This window comes from Onychostruthus taczanowskii, unplaced genomic scaffold (genome assembly GCF_017590055.1).
Source record: "Onychostruthus taczanowskii isolate IOZ18803 unplaced genomic scaffold, ASM1759005v1 scaffold27, whole genome shotgun sequence".
Classification (NCBI taxonomy): domain Eukaryota; kingdom Metazoa; phylum Chordata; class Aves; order Passeriformes; family Passeridae; genus Onychostruthus; species Onychostruthus taczanowskii.
This window is the reverse complement of record NW_024500017.1, coordinates 5,294,329-5,314,974: the sequence shown is the minus strand read 5'-3', so window position 1 is coordinate 5,314,974 and position 20,646 is coordinate 5,294,329. Positions and strand designations below refer to the sequence as shown.

Sequence of the window (20,646 nt, the reverse complement as noted above, 5' to 3'; positions counted from 1 at the left end):
CTGCTGTGTCTAACCTGGTGCACTGGCAGCTACATGGAGCTGAGCAGGGAAACTGCTGCTGCTCTGCACTGTCACAACCAGCCTTAACATCACTCAGAACCAGTAAGTACCAACATCTTCATTCCATCAGAGTGTGCCTGCTACATGAGCACCAAGCAGAAAGAGCTGCTATTTCATCCAGACATGGATACATCAGACCTTTTACACAGGAGTATCTGGTTAAATCCACCTGTCCCCTCTCGGGAGGGTTTGTGCACCAGTTTATCAGGAATCACGAGTTTCATCTCAGTTTCTTCTGGTGATGCTGATTCAAAGTGACAGAAACTGCAAATCAACTGTCCCACTCCAGAGGGGAGTGTTCCAACAACTGGTCTCCTAACTAGTCCATGCTGGCATTCAAGGAATATGTGTAGCAGCAGCCTATCTGCACAGGCAACCAACTGTGCTGCATCTGCCAATAGAAAGTTTAAGTTCCTATATTCAGCAGCCCTTATGATATGGAAAGAGACGTCTGGATGAAGTGAATCAATCCCACAGTTGTTCAATTGGCTGTCTTTGCTGTTAAAATGCTGAGTAAATTCTCTAGAACTGATGAGAGATACAGTAATATACTACATATTAAACAATAAACCTAGGTAACACATACAACATTCTTACAAGTTTTGATATTTTTCTTTACTTACAAATAAAATGATCCCTTAATACTTAAAATCTTTACTGTGCTTTTCTTCGCAGGAATGAAGTGTATTAGAAATGTTTATTGTAGTCTCAATCCCAGTAGGTTTCCAAGGCCTGACTGGCTAAAACCCTGAGCAGCCTGGTCTGATCTGATTTGAACAGGAGATTGGACCAGCGACTGCGGGACCTTTCTAACCTGTGTTCTACCAGTCTGTGTGTCTATGATGTGCTAGGGTATAAAGTAGAACAGGTCCAAAGCTGAGAATTAAAGACCTCATTTTAGCCTGTTTCTGCAATTCCATATTTAGGGCACTCTAAATATGCCCTAAAAATGGAAGTGTGAGACTGTTCCAAACCCTTAGTCAAGCATGATGGCTTTCCTGGGATGCCCTGCAGGGATGCAGCTTGGTATCACCTCTAAGGATATTCAGCAGCAGACAACCCTGAACAGGGAGGCTTTCTCACTCCCTTCCCCCCAGCCATATGGCCCTGCTGATTTCTTTACACAAGCAAGAGCAGCTGTCTGACCTCATGGCAGGCCAGCTCAAGGAACCATGAAGCAGAAAAAAAAACCTCAACAAAACTTTCTGCTTTCTGTCAGAATTACCCTGAATTACCACAAGGCCAAACAAACACCAAGTGCAAGAAGATGGGAACAGGTGAGAATGCACAGCCAGCATGAGAAGCAAAAATAGCAACTGCATCTTCCAGGAACTGTCAGCCCTGGAACATTTCACTGAAATGGCAGGATTTAATCCTCCCCAGTACAGCACAGAAACCTGGATACTTACCTGGTTTTACATAGTGCATGGGAGTTCACAACTGAACTACTAAGTCAATTTTCCCCTTACACTTCTGTTAAATAAGGACTAATCAGTAAAGCTAGTGAGGAAACTGAGATGCACTGTCTGTTTACATGTAACTGACAGCAATCACAACATGAAGAAAACCATGTCTCACTTTTAAAATGTGACAACACATAGCAATTTAGGCTACAATATTCTGTATTTTATGCACATTTTTTCCAAAAGCTTTTTTGCAGCTATTTTCAGTTTCTGCACAGTAGCTGGAATAGCAATATGCTTACGGTGGCATGTCTGCCTTTGATTTGACATTAAAAACCAAGTGCATTCTTACATAATTAAAATAAAGGGTTTTATTCAGTTCATTATATTTCTGTCTAAATGTTCTAGTTTTCCAAATACTTATTCCATGTACAGAAATTTAAACTATAAATACAGTGTAAGAGCAGCAAAACAAAACACATCCACTCAGAACCCGAAGTTTGTACACTTTACTGTCCTTCCAAGGAATAATCAGTCTGACTGCCAAATCGATGCACAAAGTCTGAAAGGGAGAACACTGAGCCCCATCCCACTTCGGGATTCATACTGATGAAATCATCCAAGTTCATCTTGGAATCTAAAAAAGGACCAGAAAAGGGAAATATTTCAGTTCCTGATGCAGGTTCTGTAGCACAGGTATACATCTTTCAAGAAAACATTCCAAACCCTTCTTCAGTAGTTCAGTTCACTCCAGCAAGATTCTGCAAATTGTACAGTGGTACACAAACATCCATTTCCAGTCTCTGAAACATTGCTTTTGCCTCCATTCCCTTCTCTGCCCAAGGCAATAATCACATTACAGGATCAGTAAGCAAGTCACTAGAAACTAGCATGTGTGGGTAAGATTTTTCCCTACAACAGCAGCTAGAAGGGTCGAGTAGTGTCAGAGAACTGGAGTGCAAATAACAACCAACACAGGGAAGTGCAATGCCATCTTCCTGCATTCACACAAATGGGTTGACATAACAGCAGGGGAGATATTATTCACCCATTTAAGCTCTGAACCAAAGTCAATGGAGTCAACTTTTGCACTGACCACAGAGGAAAGGGCTCACAGCAGCAGTCAGAACTGCAAGGTGCTCATTGTCTCTCAGAAGTGATTAGCCCCTTGGCAAACCTGCAGTTTGTTACTCTCCAGATTACAGTATTTGTTTTCCCTCCAGCCCTGAACTTTTTCTTTGCTGAACATAGGCCCACTGCAGGGCCAGAATATGCAGAGGGGAGATGTGTGACCTTACCCAGTCCCCAGCCTAGAGGGATGTGAAGAGGAGCACAAAGTAGGCTGGGGGCAAATACTTATTTTTTATGAATCCTGAATGACAGAATTAAGTCAGGGGGAAAAGTTTAAATGGTATGGTTTCAAGAGAAAAGTAACCATGACTGCTCTTTGCCAGGATTGAATCTGCTCTGTTCCCTGCAGGAGGGGTAGAAATCATTCTGTCCCATTCATGGATCCCAGAGAGCTCACTGGAAAAGTGCTGGTGTGCAGTTTTGGGTTTAGGCACTTTATTCATCCTTTTTCTGGAGCTGGCCTGCTACAAGCTTTGCTGACTCAGAACCACGCTGATCAGAGGTTCAGTTCTGATGACAAACATCTGTGGGCTTGTTGTTTTAATTTCTTACCAATGATGTGCACAAATAATCTTTTTAAATGATCATTAAAAGAAAACTGGCTGAGAATGAGTTTAAGGAACAGAGTGGTAAAGCCACTGTTACAGTTTTGCTTTACAGATTTACTGTTACCAGCTCTTCCACTGTATTAAGTATTTACTTTACCACAGATGATTCATGCGTGCATTTAAGGATTAAGAATCAAACAAGAGGAGGCTCTAATGAATAGATTATAAAATCCAAAGGATGGAATTTGCTTCAGCTGCAAAATGCTTGTGTAACTAGGTTTACCATTGGACAGTGTAAGCAAGGAAAGGAAGATGATATTCAGGAACCCCAGACCAAGGAGCACCAGGCATAATCCTCTGAAGGCCTCTGTTTACACCACGTCTGCACTACAGCACAGGTTTGTGATTTACCTAATCCCAACTCTCACCCTTTCTGAGGTCTGGCCCCTAAATCTTTTCTTGTTAACCTGTTTGAACTCTGTATATGGAAAATCCTGATGTCCAGCCAAGCACGGTCCTACTGCTGAAGTCAGTGTGGCAGAACAGGGATCATTTCTGCCTATGTGGGAATTTAAAATAGCACAAGCTCAGCAATTCGCTGTCATAGGTCAAGAACAAATTTGTAGTGGGTAACAGCTCTTGCTTGCTGGTAGACTGTTAAGTCTGTTTTCCAGTCTCAAACTGCTCTCTTCCTCCCAGATGCTTTTTCAAAATTAATGTGGTTCTTCATATATGTTAAGATTAAATGAATACATAATTCTCTGCTTTATGTGCATTGAGCATACTAAAATAATTCATAAAACTGTTCTGTGAATGGCAAAGCAGTCCAAAGGACTGTTCCAGTAGTTACAGCTGCTGCTCACAACGTGGAAGTTGCTGCCACAATGCCTGCAGGAAATGAAATATTCTCTAACTTCGGAAGGATTGTGGCAGATTGTTTTACCAAAGCAAACAAGTCCATTCCTATGAAGAGCGACGGCCTAAGAGCTTGTCGGTAGATGGCACTGGAGCAGCATGGGAGGTATCCGTAGGGAAAAACTTAGTGAGACCTCTCCCGTTTCATTCGTGTAATAACAGCCCCTCATGCTGCTCTTTCCTCGTGGGCTCTATCCGAAGGCTGTGCATGTCGTGTTAGACCTCACAGTGTTACGGAACAGCTCGGCAAAAATGCATGAGAATACTACGAAGTCCTCTTCCCGAAGCAGATAAGAGTGACAAACATCAGAATTCACAAAAAATACACCTGGACGCTACAGCTGGCAAACAAGATGATCTCTCCACAAAAGCACGGAGCATGTATCCTACAACATTTTTACAAGACCAATAGGAGCAGAATTATTTTAAGATTTACACTACCCTTGCAGTCCCCCTCAGGTGCTGTGACTGTTATACTCAGCTTGCATTTGTGCAATGCCTAGAGTTCATCTTCCTCTTTGACCAAACTTTGTTACACACACTCCCCACAAATGAGACCTATATGGCCCCTCCTGGGATTCCTGCATAACTTTATTTTTGTTTAACTCAAGTCTGCCACTTTTACCCCAAGCAGGGGTGAAATAAAAGGCCACTCACTATCCCATGCATTGTTAGCCATGATACTTGTGGCTTCTGCCAACAGTAGTTAGAAAGCAGCATTTAAGCCAAGCCTCAGCTTGGCTCACAGACCTTGGACTAACTCGGCGTAACGACAGCTGCCCAAGGGCTGCTGGAAGCATGGAAGTCTGGAACAAAGCCTCCAACATCAGTTCTGCTGATGCTTAAGCCTTGGGGGCAACTAAAAGAAAGTTGGACTCTTCACAGACTTGTGTAGGTGTTTACAGCTCTCTTCAGATCCTCCTCCCTTGTCTGAGCAGGGAGATAAGTCAGAAGGACTCTTCCCACTCTCAGCTGGGGGGCTGCTGTCTCCACCCCTGTGATATGACTGACTGTGCAAACCATTCTGGTTGATCTCAATGTAAAACACAGCTCAGCACTTTATCTTTTATAGAAAGCACTGTAATTTCAACAAGCCACTCTGGCAATTTAAATACTTCTTAGTTGTGTCTTTATTGTGTCTATCTGACTTTACTCATTACTTCCACAAAAGCTTATGAAATAAGGACCTAACTTTACAGACTGGAGTTTTATTCTCAAATGAGAGCAGAAGGTTCCCATGAAGTGCATAGGAACTACTTGTATCCCTATCAATGCCTTCTCATTTTCACCTGGATCCTGTTGCCACTTCAGAGAGGAGATACAGAAAGCAACTGCAGACATCTGCTGGATCTCTAACAGATTTCCTGTTACATGTATGTTTGACACACAGTGTCTCCAGAATTTCTCAGCTGTCCTATTTATGTTCTTCAAATTAGAGAAAAATAAAAAAAAAAGTAAAACCCCATCATTATTGACTACCAGGGATTTTATTAATAATAAAAAGAACAAAAAGCTTTTAAAAATCAATCCAGCAAGTGTGCTACTGAACACCTTGGGAGAACTGAAACTCAAACCAGTGCTTTTCAGTGTAAGAGCTGCTGCTAACACTTGCACATAAGCCACACGACCCATCTGTTCAGTGATTTTGAAATGCACTGTGCAAGCTGTATTTTACACAGGCTTGCAGTAAGGAGAGCTGATCTCATCCTAAGTCATAAACTAAACAGAATCAGGCCTCATCTATTTGTGGAAATAAGATTTAAAAGAAAACCCAATGTTGGGCTCACCAGCTCTAGAATAATGAATCTGTTCACCAAATCTCTTTTTTTATTATTTGAACAAAATATCCTGTTTTCTTTCAACAGGAGGTCACTGGTAAACAGGTGGGACCAGGGGAATGCTCTGCAGCTCAGGTATGTTTATTGCAGCAGAGCAGCTTTGAGGACAGGGCAGGGTGAGAAAGCACTGTGCAGCCAGTTAAGCTGGCCAGCCTCTCCTGGCATCCATGGCAGCAGAGCAGAAGAGATGCCAGAGCAATGCCACTGAAAAACACAGAGGCCTAACTCTGGGAAACAGCTAGAGCAGAGCCAGATCCAAGAGGCTAATGCTTAGCATGTGAGTTCTGAGGAGACACTGAGGAGTCTGAGGGGGCTTTTTTTTTTATTGTTGTTTTATTGGCTGGACTAGAGTTGTTTGTCTTTTAGAAAAATGCTTTTAAGAATCACCTTGTGCCAGCTTTAATTTTTTAGGCATAGACTGGAATTTATGCCTCCATGTAAGCTTATTGTTGATTATTTATTTTGCAACCCCATGAGCAGGACAAATACAGTTTCAGATTTATTCCTTTGGAGTTACTAGTAGGAGAAAAGTGCTTAATTTGTTAATGATCAAGACTGCTCAATTAAATTCCAAAAGGTTTTGGTAGCAGGGGAGGATTGTAGGGCTGGCTCCTCTAGAAGCTTCTCCTATGTCCAACAGAGCCAGTGCCAGCCAGCTCCAGGATGGACCCAACTCTGGCAAATGCTGAACCCATCAGTGATTGTTGTAGTACCTCTTCCTTTTAGAAATTTTTAAAAAGCTATTGTACAGAAGTAATTGTGGCCAGAGAGGAGTGAGAATATGTGAGAGAAACAACTCTGCAGACACCAAGGTCAGTGAAGAATAAGGGACAGGAGGTGCTCCAGACACCAGAGCTGGTATTCCCCTGCAGCCCATGGTGAAGATCATGGTGAGGCAGCTGTGCCCCTGCAGCCCATGGAGGAGCCTCAGGCTGGAGCAGGTGGATGCCTGAAAGGAGGCTGTGATGCCTAAGGAAAGCCCATGCTGGAGCAGGCTGTTGGCAGGACCTGCAGACCTATAGAGAGAGGAGTCATGCTGGAGCAGGTTTGGTGGCAGGACTTGTGACCCCATGGGGGATCGATGCAGGAGCAGCCTGTTCCCAGAGGACTGCATCCTGTGGAAAGGGGCCCACACTGGAGCAGTTCATGAAGATCTACAGCCCATGGGATGGACTCACATTGGAGAAGTTCATGAAGAACTGCATGAGAGGAACCCCACACTGGAGCAAGGGAAGGGACCCCTCTCCCTGAGCAGCAGTGGCAGAAACAACCTGTGATGACTGCAACCCCCATTCCCCACTGAGGGGGGAGGGAGGAGGTAGAGAATTGAGAATAAAGCCAAGACTGGTAAAGAGGGAGGGGTGGAGGAAAGGTGTTTTTAGGATTTGTTTTGCCCCTCATTATCCTGCTCTGATTTTGATTGGTAATAAATCCAACTAATTTCCCTAAGTCAAGTCTGTTTTGCCCATGACAGTAATCAGTGAGTGATCTCTCCCCATCCTTATCTAAACTCACGAGTTTTCATTGCATTTTCTCTCCCCTGTACAGCTGTGCGTGAGAGTGACTGAGCAACTTTGGTGGGCACCTGGCATCCAGGTGGGGTCAAACTGCCACAAACATCAAAGAAGACATATAGGAAACAGAAGGAATATAAAACCTTGCATCTTCTAAAAAGCTTAGGAATTTGGCTACTCTAAATGAAAGGGAAATAAAAATCCAAAAAAACACAACAAACCTACTCCGATAGAGATGTGCCTCACAAATAAATTGGTATTAAAACAATATGGGGTCAGTTCTGTCAGCCATTATATTGCAGTCACCTCTAACATGAAATATGTAAGTAATTTAATCTTATGCAAACACAAATCAACATGGAAAGCAGAATGTTCTATCTAAGTGAAACGGCAGGGAGAAAACAGTTATCTGCAATGGAATTTGGCATGGACACAAATACTAATACCCCAGGCTCTTTTATGATAACAAAAGGTCTGCCACCCAGTTTTACATCAAGTTAAAAATAAGGCAGCTTTATGCCTGATAAAACTGTGCTGAGACATTACAGTTGGAGCCAGACTCGTCGCAGACTCACAGCACTGTGCACATTGAAGCACGCATCATTACAAAGTATCTCAAGTGAATACAAAGGGAAGACAAAGAGTAAAGCTGGAGGAACCAAAACTTGAACTGGACGTCCTAGATCTGAGACAATCTAGTCCTGTTCTGACTCAGACCTTGAAGCTCCCTAGTGAATGACTTTTCACCTTCAGTGGGTGCAGGGTAAGAAGTTTCTTTCAGCCAACTGACCAGGACAGCAGAGCACATCAACACTGTGCTGCAATACCCTGTCCATTTGGAGCTCCTCAGCACAAAAAAAATCCCCCAAAACATGGACATACTGGAGTAGGCCCAGAAGAGGAAAATCAAGTTGTTTGGTGCAGGACAACATTATTCAAGGAGAGGCTCAGAGAACTGGGTCTCTTCAGTCTTAAAAAGAGAAGACGAAGGGGATGAATGTACTATTGCCTACCTCTACCTGTAGATCAGAAGCAGGACAATGGAGCCAGAGCCTTCTTGGAGGAGCATGGCAACAGGACAAGAAATGAAAAACCTCAAGTGGGAACAACTGAAATTCACATTATATACTAGGATTTTTTATTCATTGTTTGTTTACCATGACAGTGGTCAAACATTGGAACACTGTCCAGAAAGCGGTGGAATCACCATCTCTGGAGGTGCTCAAGGCCAGACTGGACAGAGCCCTGAGGAATACCTGTTTTGGGCAGATGTTGGATTGGATGACCTACGGACATTTCGTTCTGCATGGCAAGGTGTAGAGCAAAGAATGAAAGCATAAGAGGAAGTAAGAGCTACATATCCTTCACTATCTACCAGCATCACTGAGAATCTGGAGGCTGGCTGAGGCCTGTGGCTGCTGCTCACCAGTGAGGTAAAGCTCAGCCAGACACAACAGGCTAGGCAAGAATTACAGGAGCAGCTGTAGAGTCACTTACTCCAGCTAGAGATACATGTACACCTCTGCAACTCTGAGTCATTATGTAACTTGCTACCCACAAGTAACGTTTTTTACTCTTTTCATTTGAATAGAATTTTTTTCTTTCCTGGTCTGACCTCATCTATACTCCTCACACTTCCATTAGCTCTCAGCTATAACAAGGTTTCCACAGACAAAAAAGTTCTCAACACCTATGAGGCTCCAGCTAACAGAGAACAACCATTCACTGTAGTTCAGGAATCCTACTCTCCCTACAATACTTTTGCATAAAACTCTGCTGAAAATAATAACCAAGAGTTAGAATTCAAGGTGCTTCATAACCTGGATCATCTAGAAAACATCTAAAGCCTCATAACAAAGCCTACCTCTGTGCTTCTGCTCACTCTCATAATTAATTTCTACTCTCATGTGAAACACCAAACTTCCTTAGAAGCCAAAGCAAAGACTAAGAATTAAGTTCCCAGCAACTTAAAACCACTTGGACCTAAAGACAGAACCATGTTTCTTTGACCCTCCCTTCTCTAACATAAACACACAGGAGTACTGCATTATTAAAAATCAACAAAACCAAACATGCAGAGCAGTAACATGAAAACTCTTTCAAACTCTTTCAAAGCAAAACATCACCATGCTTTCCTTGGAAGAAAACGAGAGAACAAACAAACACATACATGGCAAATGTTACTCAGCTTGCAAAACAGATGATTAGAATAAGCTGAAATGCCGTGTGATAAGAATGCTTTAAGCAGCTCTACAGACTAGAGCTGCAGTCTACCTCTCTCTCTGCCTGGCCCAGAGTCTATCAGCTAGGCTATCACTTAAACGAGGCTTAAGGCTTAGGGAAAAACTTGCCAACTTGCCAGTGACTTAAAACATCCTAGGGTCCATTCCGGTGGTACAGAAACCTCAAACATTTCATGCAGGCAAACCCAGCACACTGAGCAGAGTCTGAAAACTTCCTCCTGCCAACACTACTTTGCCAGAATGGGATCTGTGTGCAAGAGTGTGGTATTATCACTGTGTGCAAAATTTTGTGATCCCTAAGCAAGTTATTTGGCCTGTCCGCTTCAGTTCCCTGCTGTAACAAGAGAACAGTATTACTTACCTCTTACTCTCTGCTCAGTTTATGAATATCAGTAACTAATGTTTGATACCAGTAAAGGCCAGAAGGCACGCTGGACTACGTGTTCAAAAAAAGAGAGTACCAAATGCCTCATAGCCCTATTTTTTCCCATAGGAAGTAATAAGCTGGCTGGACAAATGTTATAGAAGTTATTTATTTCCCATATGCATCCTGGACTACTTCATTCAGCACTGTAAGCAGGAAGGAGTTCTGGGAGCTCACCTGCAGTTTCAATGCAAGGGTATGGAGGAGGAGGTTTCTGCCATTTCCCATTTGCATCCTTCATATGAGATCTGTCTGAAGCAAATGTCTTCAAGTACAAATCTGCTCGAATCATTCTGATTTTTCTAAAAACAAAATGCAGAATCGTATTAAAAGATGCATGTACACAATACTGCAGTAATCACTCAGAATAAGAGCACTTTCCTCTCATCAATGAACACAAACCAGCAACGTTCGGCCAAGTTGTTAACACGAAGCTACTGTAGGAAAGAAAAAGGCTTTTGATGACTAAGGTAAAGAGCTTCAGAAAAGTGACACAGAGCATTTATTTTACTGGAGTATAGTAAAGAAACCTCTGTCACTATGCATGCACAAAGAGAACTTCAACTTCAACATCCATAGTCTTCATGTCATCACCTGTGAAACTCTGGACGAAGGCTGTCATCCAACCTAAAGGCCTCCACACTGTACACATCAAAAGGACATGGAAATGGCAACACTGTGTCAAGATCATAAATGAAGTTCTGCTCCCCGCTGGAAAGATGAAGTAGAATAACATGGTAGTCCTGGGAAGAAGGGGAACTTCCATTAGATCAACAGCAATTAATAAGAAACTGGCAAAGAGAGTGGAAAAAAAAAAGATCTTCCTAAAAGCATAAATTCAGATCCATTTTTTAAAGCCTGCTTGCTGTCCTTGAATATTAAGCCTGTAACATTTCTGGCACCAGGAGAGAGATTTCCTAATGTCTATTTTGCCCATCTGCTCTTCCAGAAACCTTGCTATTCTCCCCATTTCTTTGCAGCCTCCTTTGGTTTTAAGCCAAAACAGCAAACTAAAGTGTACACTACTCCTAAGAAAACAGAAAATCTCTCTCATGTTCCACACCAAAACACAAAAGTTTTTTGGTTAAGCATTTTTTATTAGACCCAGTCATAACTAAACTCACAAGATAAAATGATAGGTTAACATTAAATTTACCTAGTGATCTCTTCTAATAAGAGATTTTGTACCTGTTGCAGTAACACGGTCTGTGAATTTGAGTGTCGAGTGTTCAGCTGCCAGAAGCACCTGAAAAACCAGCACACCACTGAAAAACCAGCAAACAGCTCAGATCAGGAGGACCACAGGAGTGAGACATTTTCCTGTAGCAGCTCTTGGAGCTGGGAAAAATTATCTGTGGGTACTACATCACACTTTTTCAAGGCAACTATTTTATCAAGACTTTTGGGTTATTCAGTGCAGTTTTAATCCTTACCTTGTAAGAAACACAGGTGGAGGTTTGAGGATGCTGTAGTTACTGACATTATGTGTCACGTATGTGCACTGCTGTTTTCCAAAATTAAACTGAAGGTAGCCCTTAACAACTTAAATTCACATTGAATCCACTCACAAAAGGGGCTGAGCACTGTCTTTTGACACTTTCAATATTAAAACCACAAAGAATTTTGAATGAAAAATATTTGGGCAATCTACTTCCCAAACCAATATACATACACAACCGTATTCAACAGTATTTAGAAAAACCCATTAGAGAATGTAAGAAAAATTAGCTTACAAGCTTTATACAAGCTATGATCCACTGAAATGTCAGAGTTAAAAGACCTTTGAATCCATGAATTTTTTACGAGAAATCCTCATTCTGCCATTCCTGACTCTGCCGTTCTCTTTTAAGTCTTCTCTGTAGCACTTGGATCTCTTTTTATATCAAACCTTTTTTAAATTTTTTTTTTGTACAGTAAAGCTACCAATATTTTGGAAGAAAGTCAATGATTCAGAAATCAGAAAACTTCACAAGTTTCAGGTTACTCTGCAGAATTTCGGAAACAGAAATTGCCACAAGAAATATTTTTTTCTGTGCCAGGTAACTGAAAGGATTCTATAATGATACCAAGGAATTCTGCATCAGCAATTACTGAACTACATTAACTGATCAAAAGACACTTCAAAGCCACTGTTTATGGGTCAGTTTAACTGCTGGCACCTGAATGCACATATAACTTACACTTTTCTGTCATCTGACAGGCTTACATAAATATGTTCATCCATCTAGTTCTTACATGTACAGTCATCTACCCTCAGTACTACAGAGCTGGCAGCCTCAATACCCAGATAAAAATTTTCACAAACTTATTATGCGTTCTTACTATAATTAAGACTTATCACCTATAAGTTGCACTGACTGTCCTGCTATTAATTTACAAGGGATGGTGCAAAGGACCACCAGATTTAGGCTAATTATAAATCTGTTGTATAAGAATTATAAATATTAATGCAAAACTATGCATTGTATGAAGTTGGAAGGGACTTTAAAAGGTCATCTGGTCCAACCTGTTGCTCAATGAGACTCTCCTAAAGCCAACTGCCCAGGACTGTGTCTGGATAGCTTCTAAAAATCTCCAAAGATGGAGATTCCACAACCCTTGTGAGCAATCTGCTCCAGTGCTCCATCACCCTCAGAGCAGAAAGTGCTCCTTTACGTTCAGATGGAACAGATTGTTATATGCCCATGTGTGATCCTGCAGCTATCAACTACAGAGGCACACACTCAGAATTACTGGGAGTAATGAATGCCTTACCCAGACAACAGGCTCATCTCCATGTCCAGATTTCTGCTTCCAGAGTGGAATCTGAAAGTTATAAATTAACCTGAAGTGAACAAAATCTTTCAGATTAATACAGATTTATTTCATGCAAATTGTTAGTTCTTTGCTAACCTATCAATTTCCTCAGCTTACAGCTGTGCTGCAGTGAGAAAATTTTTTCTAGTTTTTCTCTCTCAGGAGCATGGAATTGGAGATACTATTCTGGGCCACATTAAAAAGAAGTGTGATGGAATCACCATCCCTGGAAACATCCAAAAGACTTGAGGACATGTTTTAGTGGTGAATATAGTGGTGTCAGGTTAACAGTTGGACTTGATGGTCTTAGAGGTCTTCTCCAACCTTACGGTTATTTATTAGTGGTTCTGTGATTTTATAAAGATAACTATTCTCCTAAATTGACAGATTACAGACAGAATTACTCCCACAGCTCACAGGGACACCATGTCTCATTCCACTGTCCTGAACACAGTGCATAATTAAAAGATCGCACGTGGTGTGGTTGGCACACCTCTGAGCCCAAGTGAGCTACAAGAGGGGTTTGGACTGTACCTCACCTACAGGCCGGGCTAAAGGCTCACTGCCCAACACTGGGCTGTGGTCGAAATCGCTAAGACCATTCTCACCTACACTGGGCTGCGGTCTGAAGGCCCGAGCCTTTCCACAGCTGCCTATGATCACATCCCATTGACTCACCATCCTCTTATCATTGGATATGAAAACAGCATAAAATTCTTCTAAAGGGTACCGATCCTGACTCCTGATGTAGTCACAAAGCTTCCAAACATTTTCTTCGCTGCAAAACACAAAATCAGTTATTTATTCTGTTTTCCTCCAACTTCATTTTTCGTGACGAGAAACGAGCCCAGGAGCGCGATCAGCCCGCAGCCGCGCCATTCCCGCCGGTGGCCCCGGCTGTCCCGACGCCTCACGGCGCTGCGAGAGGGCAGCGGCCCGTCCGTCCGTCACCCTTACCAGTAGCAGCTGGTGTAGGTGCAGGCGGGGCGGGGCGGCACCGCCGCCTCATAACCAGCCTCCGGCCGCGCCATGGCCGGTCTGAGCGGGGCTGAGGGCGGCGCAGGAAGCGCTGGGCCCGGCGGGAGCAGCCGCTATGCCGTCCCCGAGGAAACCGCGGCCATCCCGGCTCGGCGCGGGCACTTCGCGGGTACGGCCGGAGCGGCGGTGGGAGGTGCAGGGGCCCCTCAGGCGGGGCCGGACAGGACGAGGCGGGGCCGGACAGGACGAGGCGGGGCCGCCGAGCCAGCCCCGCGCCGCCGGCGCAGCGCTCCGAGTTTTCGGCGCCAAACGTCTGCGGCGCGGGGACCGCAGTGCGCCAGTGCCCTTCCGCCGCGCGGGCCCGGAGTAGCGGCCGCAGGGACGAGCGGAGCGGGAGGCAGCGCGGCGGAGGGATCCGGCTGGCGCGCACGGCCGGCGGGCGCGGGGCCGCGACCCTCTCGCCATGGTGGTCCTGCGGAGCAGCGCTGCCCGCCCGCCCCGCATGGCTGCCCGCGACAGCCGCTGTCGGCGGCCCCCCTTCGACCTCCTGGACTCCAGCTCCGAGTTCATTTCCCTGGAGTCCCCCGCGCTCAGAAGCCACCGCGTATGGACGCGCTCCGGGTCCGCCAGGGCCGCGGTATCCAGGGGCGCCAGGAGAGCCGAGGAGGCCGTGAGTGCCGGGTGGGGGTGGGGTGAGCGCGGCCTGGCAGGCAGCGCTGGGCTGTGGGCCCGGAGAGGCGGCGGGGGGAGCCGCTGCTGGCCGGGAGCTGCTGGGAGGAGCGGAGAAAGCGCTGGGGAGTGGTGTTCCGTGGAGGACAATAAAAAAGCGGAGAGCCGAGTGTTTGGGGCAAGCGGCTGCCGTCGGGGGTGTGTGAAGAAGCAGCCGGCCCGCCCTCCGTTCCCGGTCGCCCCCCGGCTGCTCCCTGGCTAAAAGGGGGCTCGGCACAAGCCCTGGTCTGGGGGCCGTGGCAGCGTGCTGAGAGCCGACCTTTGGGAATACAAACCTGCATCGCCTCATGGTTTGGTCTGTTGTATGTCATTCCCCATTCCCGTTTATTTTGGTTCAGGTCTTTATCTGAAAAAGTTACCTTGAGAAGATCTTAGAAAGCTCTTTGCTTTAGTTGCAGTAATGCTTATGGAGCACTCTCTGTTTAGATGACAGCAATGCATCAAAATCGGCGTGACACGAAATATATGGGACCTCTGAGGGCTTTCTGGTTGGCCCGAAGGGCCTGCTAAATACTTATTAGTCAATTGTATCCAAATAGTACTTTGGATGCTCTAAAAAAAGAAAATGTTTAGAAATCAGAGTTCATTTGTACTTAAAGTGCATAACCTAAACCGGTGAAAATGTTACTTGAGCTTTCTATAATCTTGATCTGCCCTACTAGAAGGGAGACAACTTGCACGATGGTAAAGAACAGATATCAAATGGCCTGTGCTCTCTGCATCTCAGCATTGTAACTGTAGTAACTGAATCATTTCACTTTCCATTGTTTTTAACATAGCTTTCGGAAAACCGAAACTTTCCTCTGCTGTTTCCAAGTCAGGCTCTACTCTGCAGGCTGTCCTGCATTTCTGTGACAAATAAAGGCAGGCCAGATCCTACTCAGAAGTGGTCTGCTCTTCAGGGAAGCCCTGCCTTGGAGTGATGCTTCTCAAAGACTCTGTTTCCTTCCAGCAGAAGTCTTTCAGGAGTCTCAGTTGTATGAATTAATTTGGAGTGACGCTTCTCAAAGACTCTGTTTCCTTCCAGCAGTCTCAGTTGTATGAATTAATGTTATGTTTTTATATTTTGTGCCATTATATTCCAGATTACTGAACTAAAAAGGGAAAAGTCCTTGTAGTGGTGGGTTTTTTTACCCCTCTTGCAAAGAGTCATGGAATATTCTTAAAGATCACTGCTTTGTTTTTGCAGTCTCCACTAGAAATGGTTGTTGGGGGCTCGTTCAGCCTTTGCACAGGAGGGAAGGCTGTGCAGCATTAGGCAGATAACCCTGCTGGCATGTGTTCTCAGTGTGGAAAACAGGAATGAGGAAGCTAAATGTAAAGTCATCCCTGAAACCAAAGCAGAATCATTGTTATGAAACTGGTTGCAAGGTTGTTCTTTGGTTTGGGCTTGTTTGTTTTCTGAGGGTTTTTTCCCTTCCTTTTTGTGGACCTTTCCTGTGCTTTGAGCATGAAGCCATCCCCTCATTTGTAGGATGCTGGGCTCTGCTGGGAGTTTTAACTGTAGAGATAATGTAGAAGTGCTCCATCTGCCAGAGATCATGGAACTGGTGCTAGCTTCGTGTCCAAGTCCTGATGCCTCTTTCCTGTCTTGTTGATTTGCAAGGACATGGTGGTGGCAGCTTTTGTGTTTTTTTCTGATAGCAGCATATGGTGTGTATTTAGTTATACAGCTCATTTCATCCACAGACAGTAAGAACCATACAACAGGAGATCTAAGGTAAACAAACATTTGTTGGGTTTCTTCTCTTCCGGGTTTCCAGTCCCAGTAAGTTTCATGAGCGAGTCTCCCAGTGAGATCCAAAGTGGCTGCTATCCCTTTGGAAGCTGTGCATCTCCAGGTCTATAACCCTAGTTATAGGGTTATAATTCCCAAAGCTGACCAAGTTTGTTCTTGTCACCTGTATTTGAGGGCAGTGTGCTTCAGAGTTCCCTTTTTGTCTGGGCATTCTGACCTGCGTCAGAAACAATGTGGCCAGCAAGACCATGGCAGTGATTGTGGTGCTTAGCAATGGTGACACCACACCTTGAATCCTGTGTCTAGTTCTGGCCTCTCATAACAAGAAAGACATTGAGGTGTTAGAATGTGTCCTGAGAAAGACAGAAGAGCTGGGAAAGGTCTAGAAAGTAAGTAATATGAGTAGCAGATGAGAGAGCTGGGGGTGTTTAACGTGGAGAAAAGGAGACTCAGGGAAGACCTTATCACCCTCATACAGCTACCTGAAATCAGGTTGTTTGCGATCATCCTCTTCTCTCAGGTAACCTGTGACAGGCCAAGAGGACTTAGCCTCTGGCTGCACCAGGGAAGGTTCAGGTTGGACATCAGGAAGAAATTTTTCACAAAAAGGATGGTTAAGTCTTGGAACGGGCTGCGCAGGGAAGTGTGGATCACCACCCCTGGAAGTGTTCAAGAAATAACTGGATGCGGCACTTAGTGCTGTGGTTTTGTTCACAAAGTGATGATCATTCAAAGGCTGGACTCAGTCTTGGAGGTCTTTTCCGGCCTTAATGATTCTAAGAAAGTGAGTTGGCAATCTCCTCTGCCATCTCCCTCTGTACCCTTGCGTGGGATCCCATCGGGGCCTGTAGAAGTGTGGGTGTCCAAGTGGTGTAGCAGGTCACCGACTGTTTCCTCCTGGGTTACAGGGGCTTCATTCTGCTCTCTGTCCCTGTCTGGGTACCATGAGGGCTGCTGGTCTTACTCTTCAAAACTCAGGCAAAGTACTTCTGCCTTTCCCTCATCCATTGTCATATGTTTGCCTGTGCATCAAGTGAAGGATGGAGATTATCTTTAGTCTTCCTTTTCTTGCTGATGTATTTGTAAAAATGTTTTGTGTCATCTTTTAGGGCAGTAGTCAGATTAAATTCTGTTTGGGCTGTACTCTGTAATTTTCTCCCTGCATAACCTATCAACATCCTTGTGGTCGTTCTTCACTCATCATCTCCATCAATCAGTGGAATTACCTCTTGGTAACATTAGTGTGAAGAAGTAGAATAATCCGGTCTGGTTTCTGCCCTTTTCAGTATGAGATTTATTTTGGCATACTCGCAATGAGACCTTGGGTTGTAAATGGAACAAGCTGCTTCCCATGGTCATCGCAGCTTTCCTCAGACAGTAAAAGTCAATAGCATCTTCCTTGCAGAAACACCAGTGTGAATAAGATGAAATCCATGAAGAACTGTATCCTGAGTTCCCTTTGGTTTTCTGTGGATAAATGCAACCCTCTGGAAGGAAGTCTTTTTATATCCCTCTGAATGCCATTATAAATGGAATAGAGATAGGAGGAAAACTCTTCCAAAAAGATTTTAATCCCAGTACTAGGATTTTTTTAATTGCATTAAAGATATAGAAATCTAGCAGAAAATGAACCCCCTTAGGTTCCAGCTGCTCCTCAGAGTTCAGAAGAGCTGTGTGCAGCTGGGCCTAAGTTCTGGTTATATCCCATTGGACACTGTCTGCCTGGCTGAGTTCAACAGGAGCTTACAGGATCCAGATTCACAAATAGTGAGGGTAATTGAAGCGATGGGAAAGCAGATTCTGAATTGCTGGTGGTAAATCACCAGCTACAGAGTGTCAATATGTGCTGTTACAGAAGGAATAATGACAGAAATCTTTTAGCAACTGATCTAAGTAAATATTCCGAGGTCTGTTGCAAGACAGTTGGGAAGCACAAACCTCACCTAAAGGTGTCCCTTCAGGGACAAGGACTGACACAGTCCATCAGCTGATCCAAAGCAAGCAGAGGGGCTTTCCTCTCTCTATTGTTTTGCTTGTTTGGTTGGTTGTCCTTTTGTGGGTTTTTTGCCCCAAACCCTTCCTTTTGTAGTGTAATTTTTGGCTTTTCCCTAAGGGGTGGAACAATTGCACGTTATAGGCGAGATTTTGGTTACTGGGGTCACTGAACCAATTTTGAAATACAAGATTTTGGGTTTTTTTCTTTGAAATCTGAAGTGGTTTTTTCATCAGAGCTACTTCTTGGTGCAGAAGTGGTTCGAGGTTTCCCTGCCATTAGTTGCAACTCTCTTGAATCAGGAGTGTAACAGACTAAACTTGATCAAATGAGGCAATAGGTGGTTCAGATAAATACGTTCTTCCTTCTTTTCCTAGAAATTTTCTTCTGGCAACATTGAATGTTTCAATGGACAACCTTTAAGATCGATGAGAAAAAACATGCCGCGCTGTTCACAGTCTAGCTTTGACAAAAGCATGGAAATATTAAGTGAAAATGTCAATCGACACTTTTCGAGGTATTGTACTTCTAGGTGTTCAACCTCTATTTAAGGCATAGAATAAAAAGCAAAAGTGAAAGCATGCACAGTGAGTCACATCATGATAAATCTACAGCTAAAAACCCACAACTGGCATATGAACTATGTTAATATGCCAGTGTCTTAGAACTATAAACACTCTTCTTTGTAAAAGTGTTCTGCTTCTATAAAAGGCATGTATCTCCTCTCAGGTCCTTTGAGATCTCTCCTTCACTTTGGTTACTGAGATATTACCTGCCCTGTTGAGACATCAAGATGAGCATGCTGGTGGGAAATGTCTGTCCTTAGAGAGCTGTGTGCATATGGTACACAGCAGACTCGGGATCCGAATCTTCCCTGGAGTCTACAGGCTTTTCTTTGCATGACATGGAGCACCACATTAAAGTTCCCCAGTGCTGGGGGCGGAATGTGCAATGCAATGTGATTTAATGCTTTTGCACAACACTTCTAATACAATTCTGTTCTTCTTTCTTAATGTAGGCAGTTGGCAAAGCCAAAATCAGGCCCAAAAAAGGAAGACTATAAAGAAGGTAAGTAGTGATAATTCCTTAGGATTCCTTTTTAGTCAGATTTCTGAGAAGAATTGCATTTGGTCACTTTGTCCATTTGCCTTGGCCCCAAAAACTTATTAACTCATCAGCCAAAATCACCTGAAGTTGTCAGAATAGATACAACAAAGAAAGGAATTTCCAGTGAGGTTTTTGAAAAGAGGTAGGTGCAAGTAGGACAAGATGCTATTAATTCCTTTCAGGCTTGGGAAGAATGCAGTGTGAATTCCTGAATTTTTAGGCCTTAAAAAATCTGTTCCTTGGCTCATGTTTCTTTGTGTCAGTGATTTTCTGGAATCTGCAGAACTGGTTACCTTTACAGGTTAACTGTAAATCAGTCTTTCAGGTAGGAGGGGATATTGCAGTACCGTACACAAGCCAGTTGTGAAGTAATTCAGTCATGAGATGCACACTGGCATGGGGAAGGTGTCCCTGAAGTTGAGCGTTTCACATTTGAACCAACTCGCCATGCTGAGTACATAAGCAGACTTGGTGCTGCGAGGCCACTTTGTAGCAGCTGGGAAAATCCTTTAGCTCCAGGCAACATTGTGCCAGCTACAGGCTGAATGTGGGAAGGGATCCAAAATGCACTTCATGTGGAGTAACTCAAGTTTTCTTGGGCAACGTAAATTATTATTTACTGAGTTTGAAGTTAGTTTTATAGTTGATGGTGATGAGCTCAAACCTACCTGTGTTTAAAATGACATGATGATACATCTGTTACTCTCTCACTGACCTCTCTTAACAGTTGTAATGACAGTACATGTAATGAACACATAGCAAAGGATGCTATCTGGTAAATATTGGGCAGATCTCTTTTAAAGCAAGCAAAGTTCTTGCTTCAGTTCGTGTGTTTTTGAGTTCTTTATATTCGGGAGTTTACCTTGAGGCATTTGTTTTCTTCTTGGGGTTTTGTGTTGTGGTGCAGAAAATGAATATGATGCATGCTTAGACAGTGTACCAAAACCAGGCATCTTTAGAACAGACCTCTCACATAAGCAATTTTAGAAAAAACTGTTAGATACAATTCTACATGAATAGAGAGAAAACACCGTAGACATAGGCATTTGTAGTTTTCACTTTCCCAGAGAGAGGTAACTGGAATAAATTTGCCTCCTACGTGGAACAAAAGCTGGGTGTTTTCATTAGCTCAGCTTTCCAGTCTACTAAAAAGCTGCTATACAAATCAGACTTTTAAATGTGTAGTTTAAGCAGAAATACTTTTAAGTTAAAAGCTGTGATCATGAAAG

General features: G+C 43.8%; 2 protein-coding genes across 4 annotated transcripts in view; one reads left to right on the top strand and one right to left on the bottom strand.

Annotated features, from left to right (window-relative positions):
- Nucleotides 1–1,819: 1,819 nt before the first annotated feature.
- On the bottom strand, nucleotides 1,820–13,971 carry NTAQ1 (N-terminal glutamine amidase 1). 2 transcript variants are annotated; one of them, XM_041407539.1, is made up of 7 exons: nucleotides 13,830–13,868; nucleotides 13,551–13,650; nucleotides 12,831–12,881; nucleotides 11,265–11,322; nucleotides 10,671–10,819; nucleotides 10,254–10,378; nucleotides 1,820–2,100 (listed from the first exon to the last, which is right to left on the bottom strand). In XM_041407539.1, exons 3-7 carry the CDS (start codon nucleotides 12,851–12,853, stop codon nucleotides 1,973–1,975), a joined length of 483 nt encoding a protein of 160 aa, XP_041263473.1. In that variant the 5' UTR covers nucleotides 12,854–12,881; nucleotides 13,551–13,650; nucleotides 13,830–13,868; the 3' UTR covers nucleotides 1,820–1,972. The 2 variants fall into 2 exon arrangements, with proteins under 2 accessions (XP_041263473.1, XP_041263472.1); XM_041407538.1 differs by lacking the exon at nucleotides 11,265–11,322 and having other exon boundaries at nucleotides 13,830–13,971.
- ATAD2 (ATPase family AAA domain containing 2) overlaps nucleotides 13,899–20,646 on the top strand; it is a 30,672-nt gene continuing 23,924 nt past the window's right edge. Inside the window, exons 1-3 of one of the 2 annotated variants that reach the window (XM_041407537.1) lie at nucleotides 13,899–14,019; nucleotides 18,688–18,827; nucleotides 19,329–19,378. In XM_041407537.1, the coding sequence (XP_041263471.1) occupies nucleotides 13,966–14,019; nucleotides 18,688–18,827; nucleotides 19,329–19,378 (244 nt within the window). In that variant the 5' untranslated portion in view covers nucleotides 13,899–13,965. Of the gene's footprint in view, nucleotides 14,020–14,170; nucleotides 14,521–18,687; nucleotides 18,828–19,328; nucleotides 19,379–20,646 lie in introns of those variants that run through there. The other variant, XM_041407536.1, reaches the window with a different exon arrangement.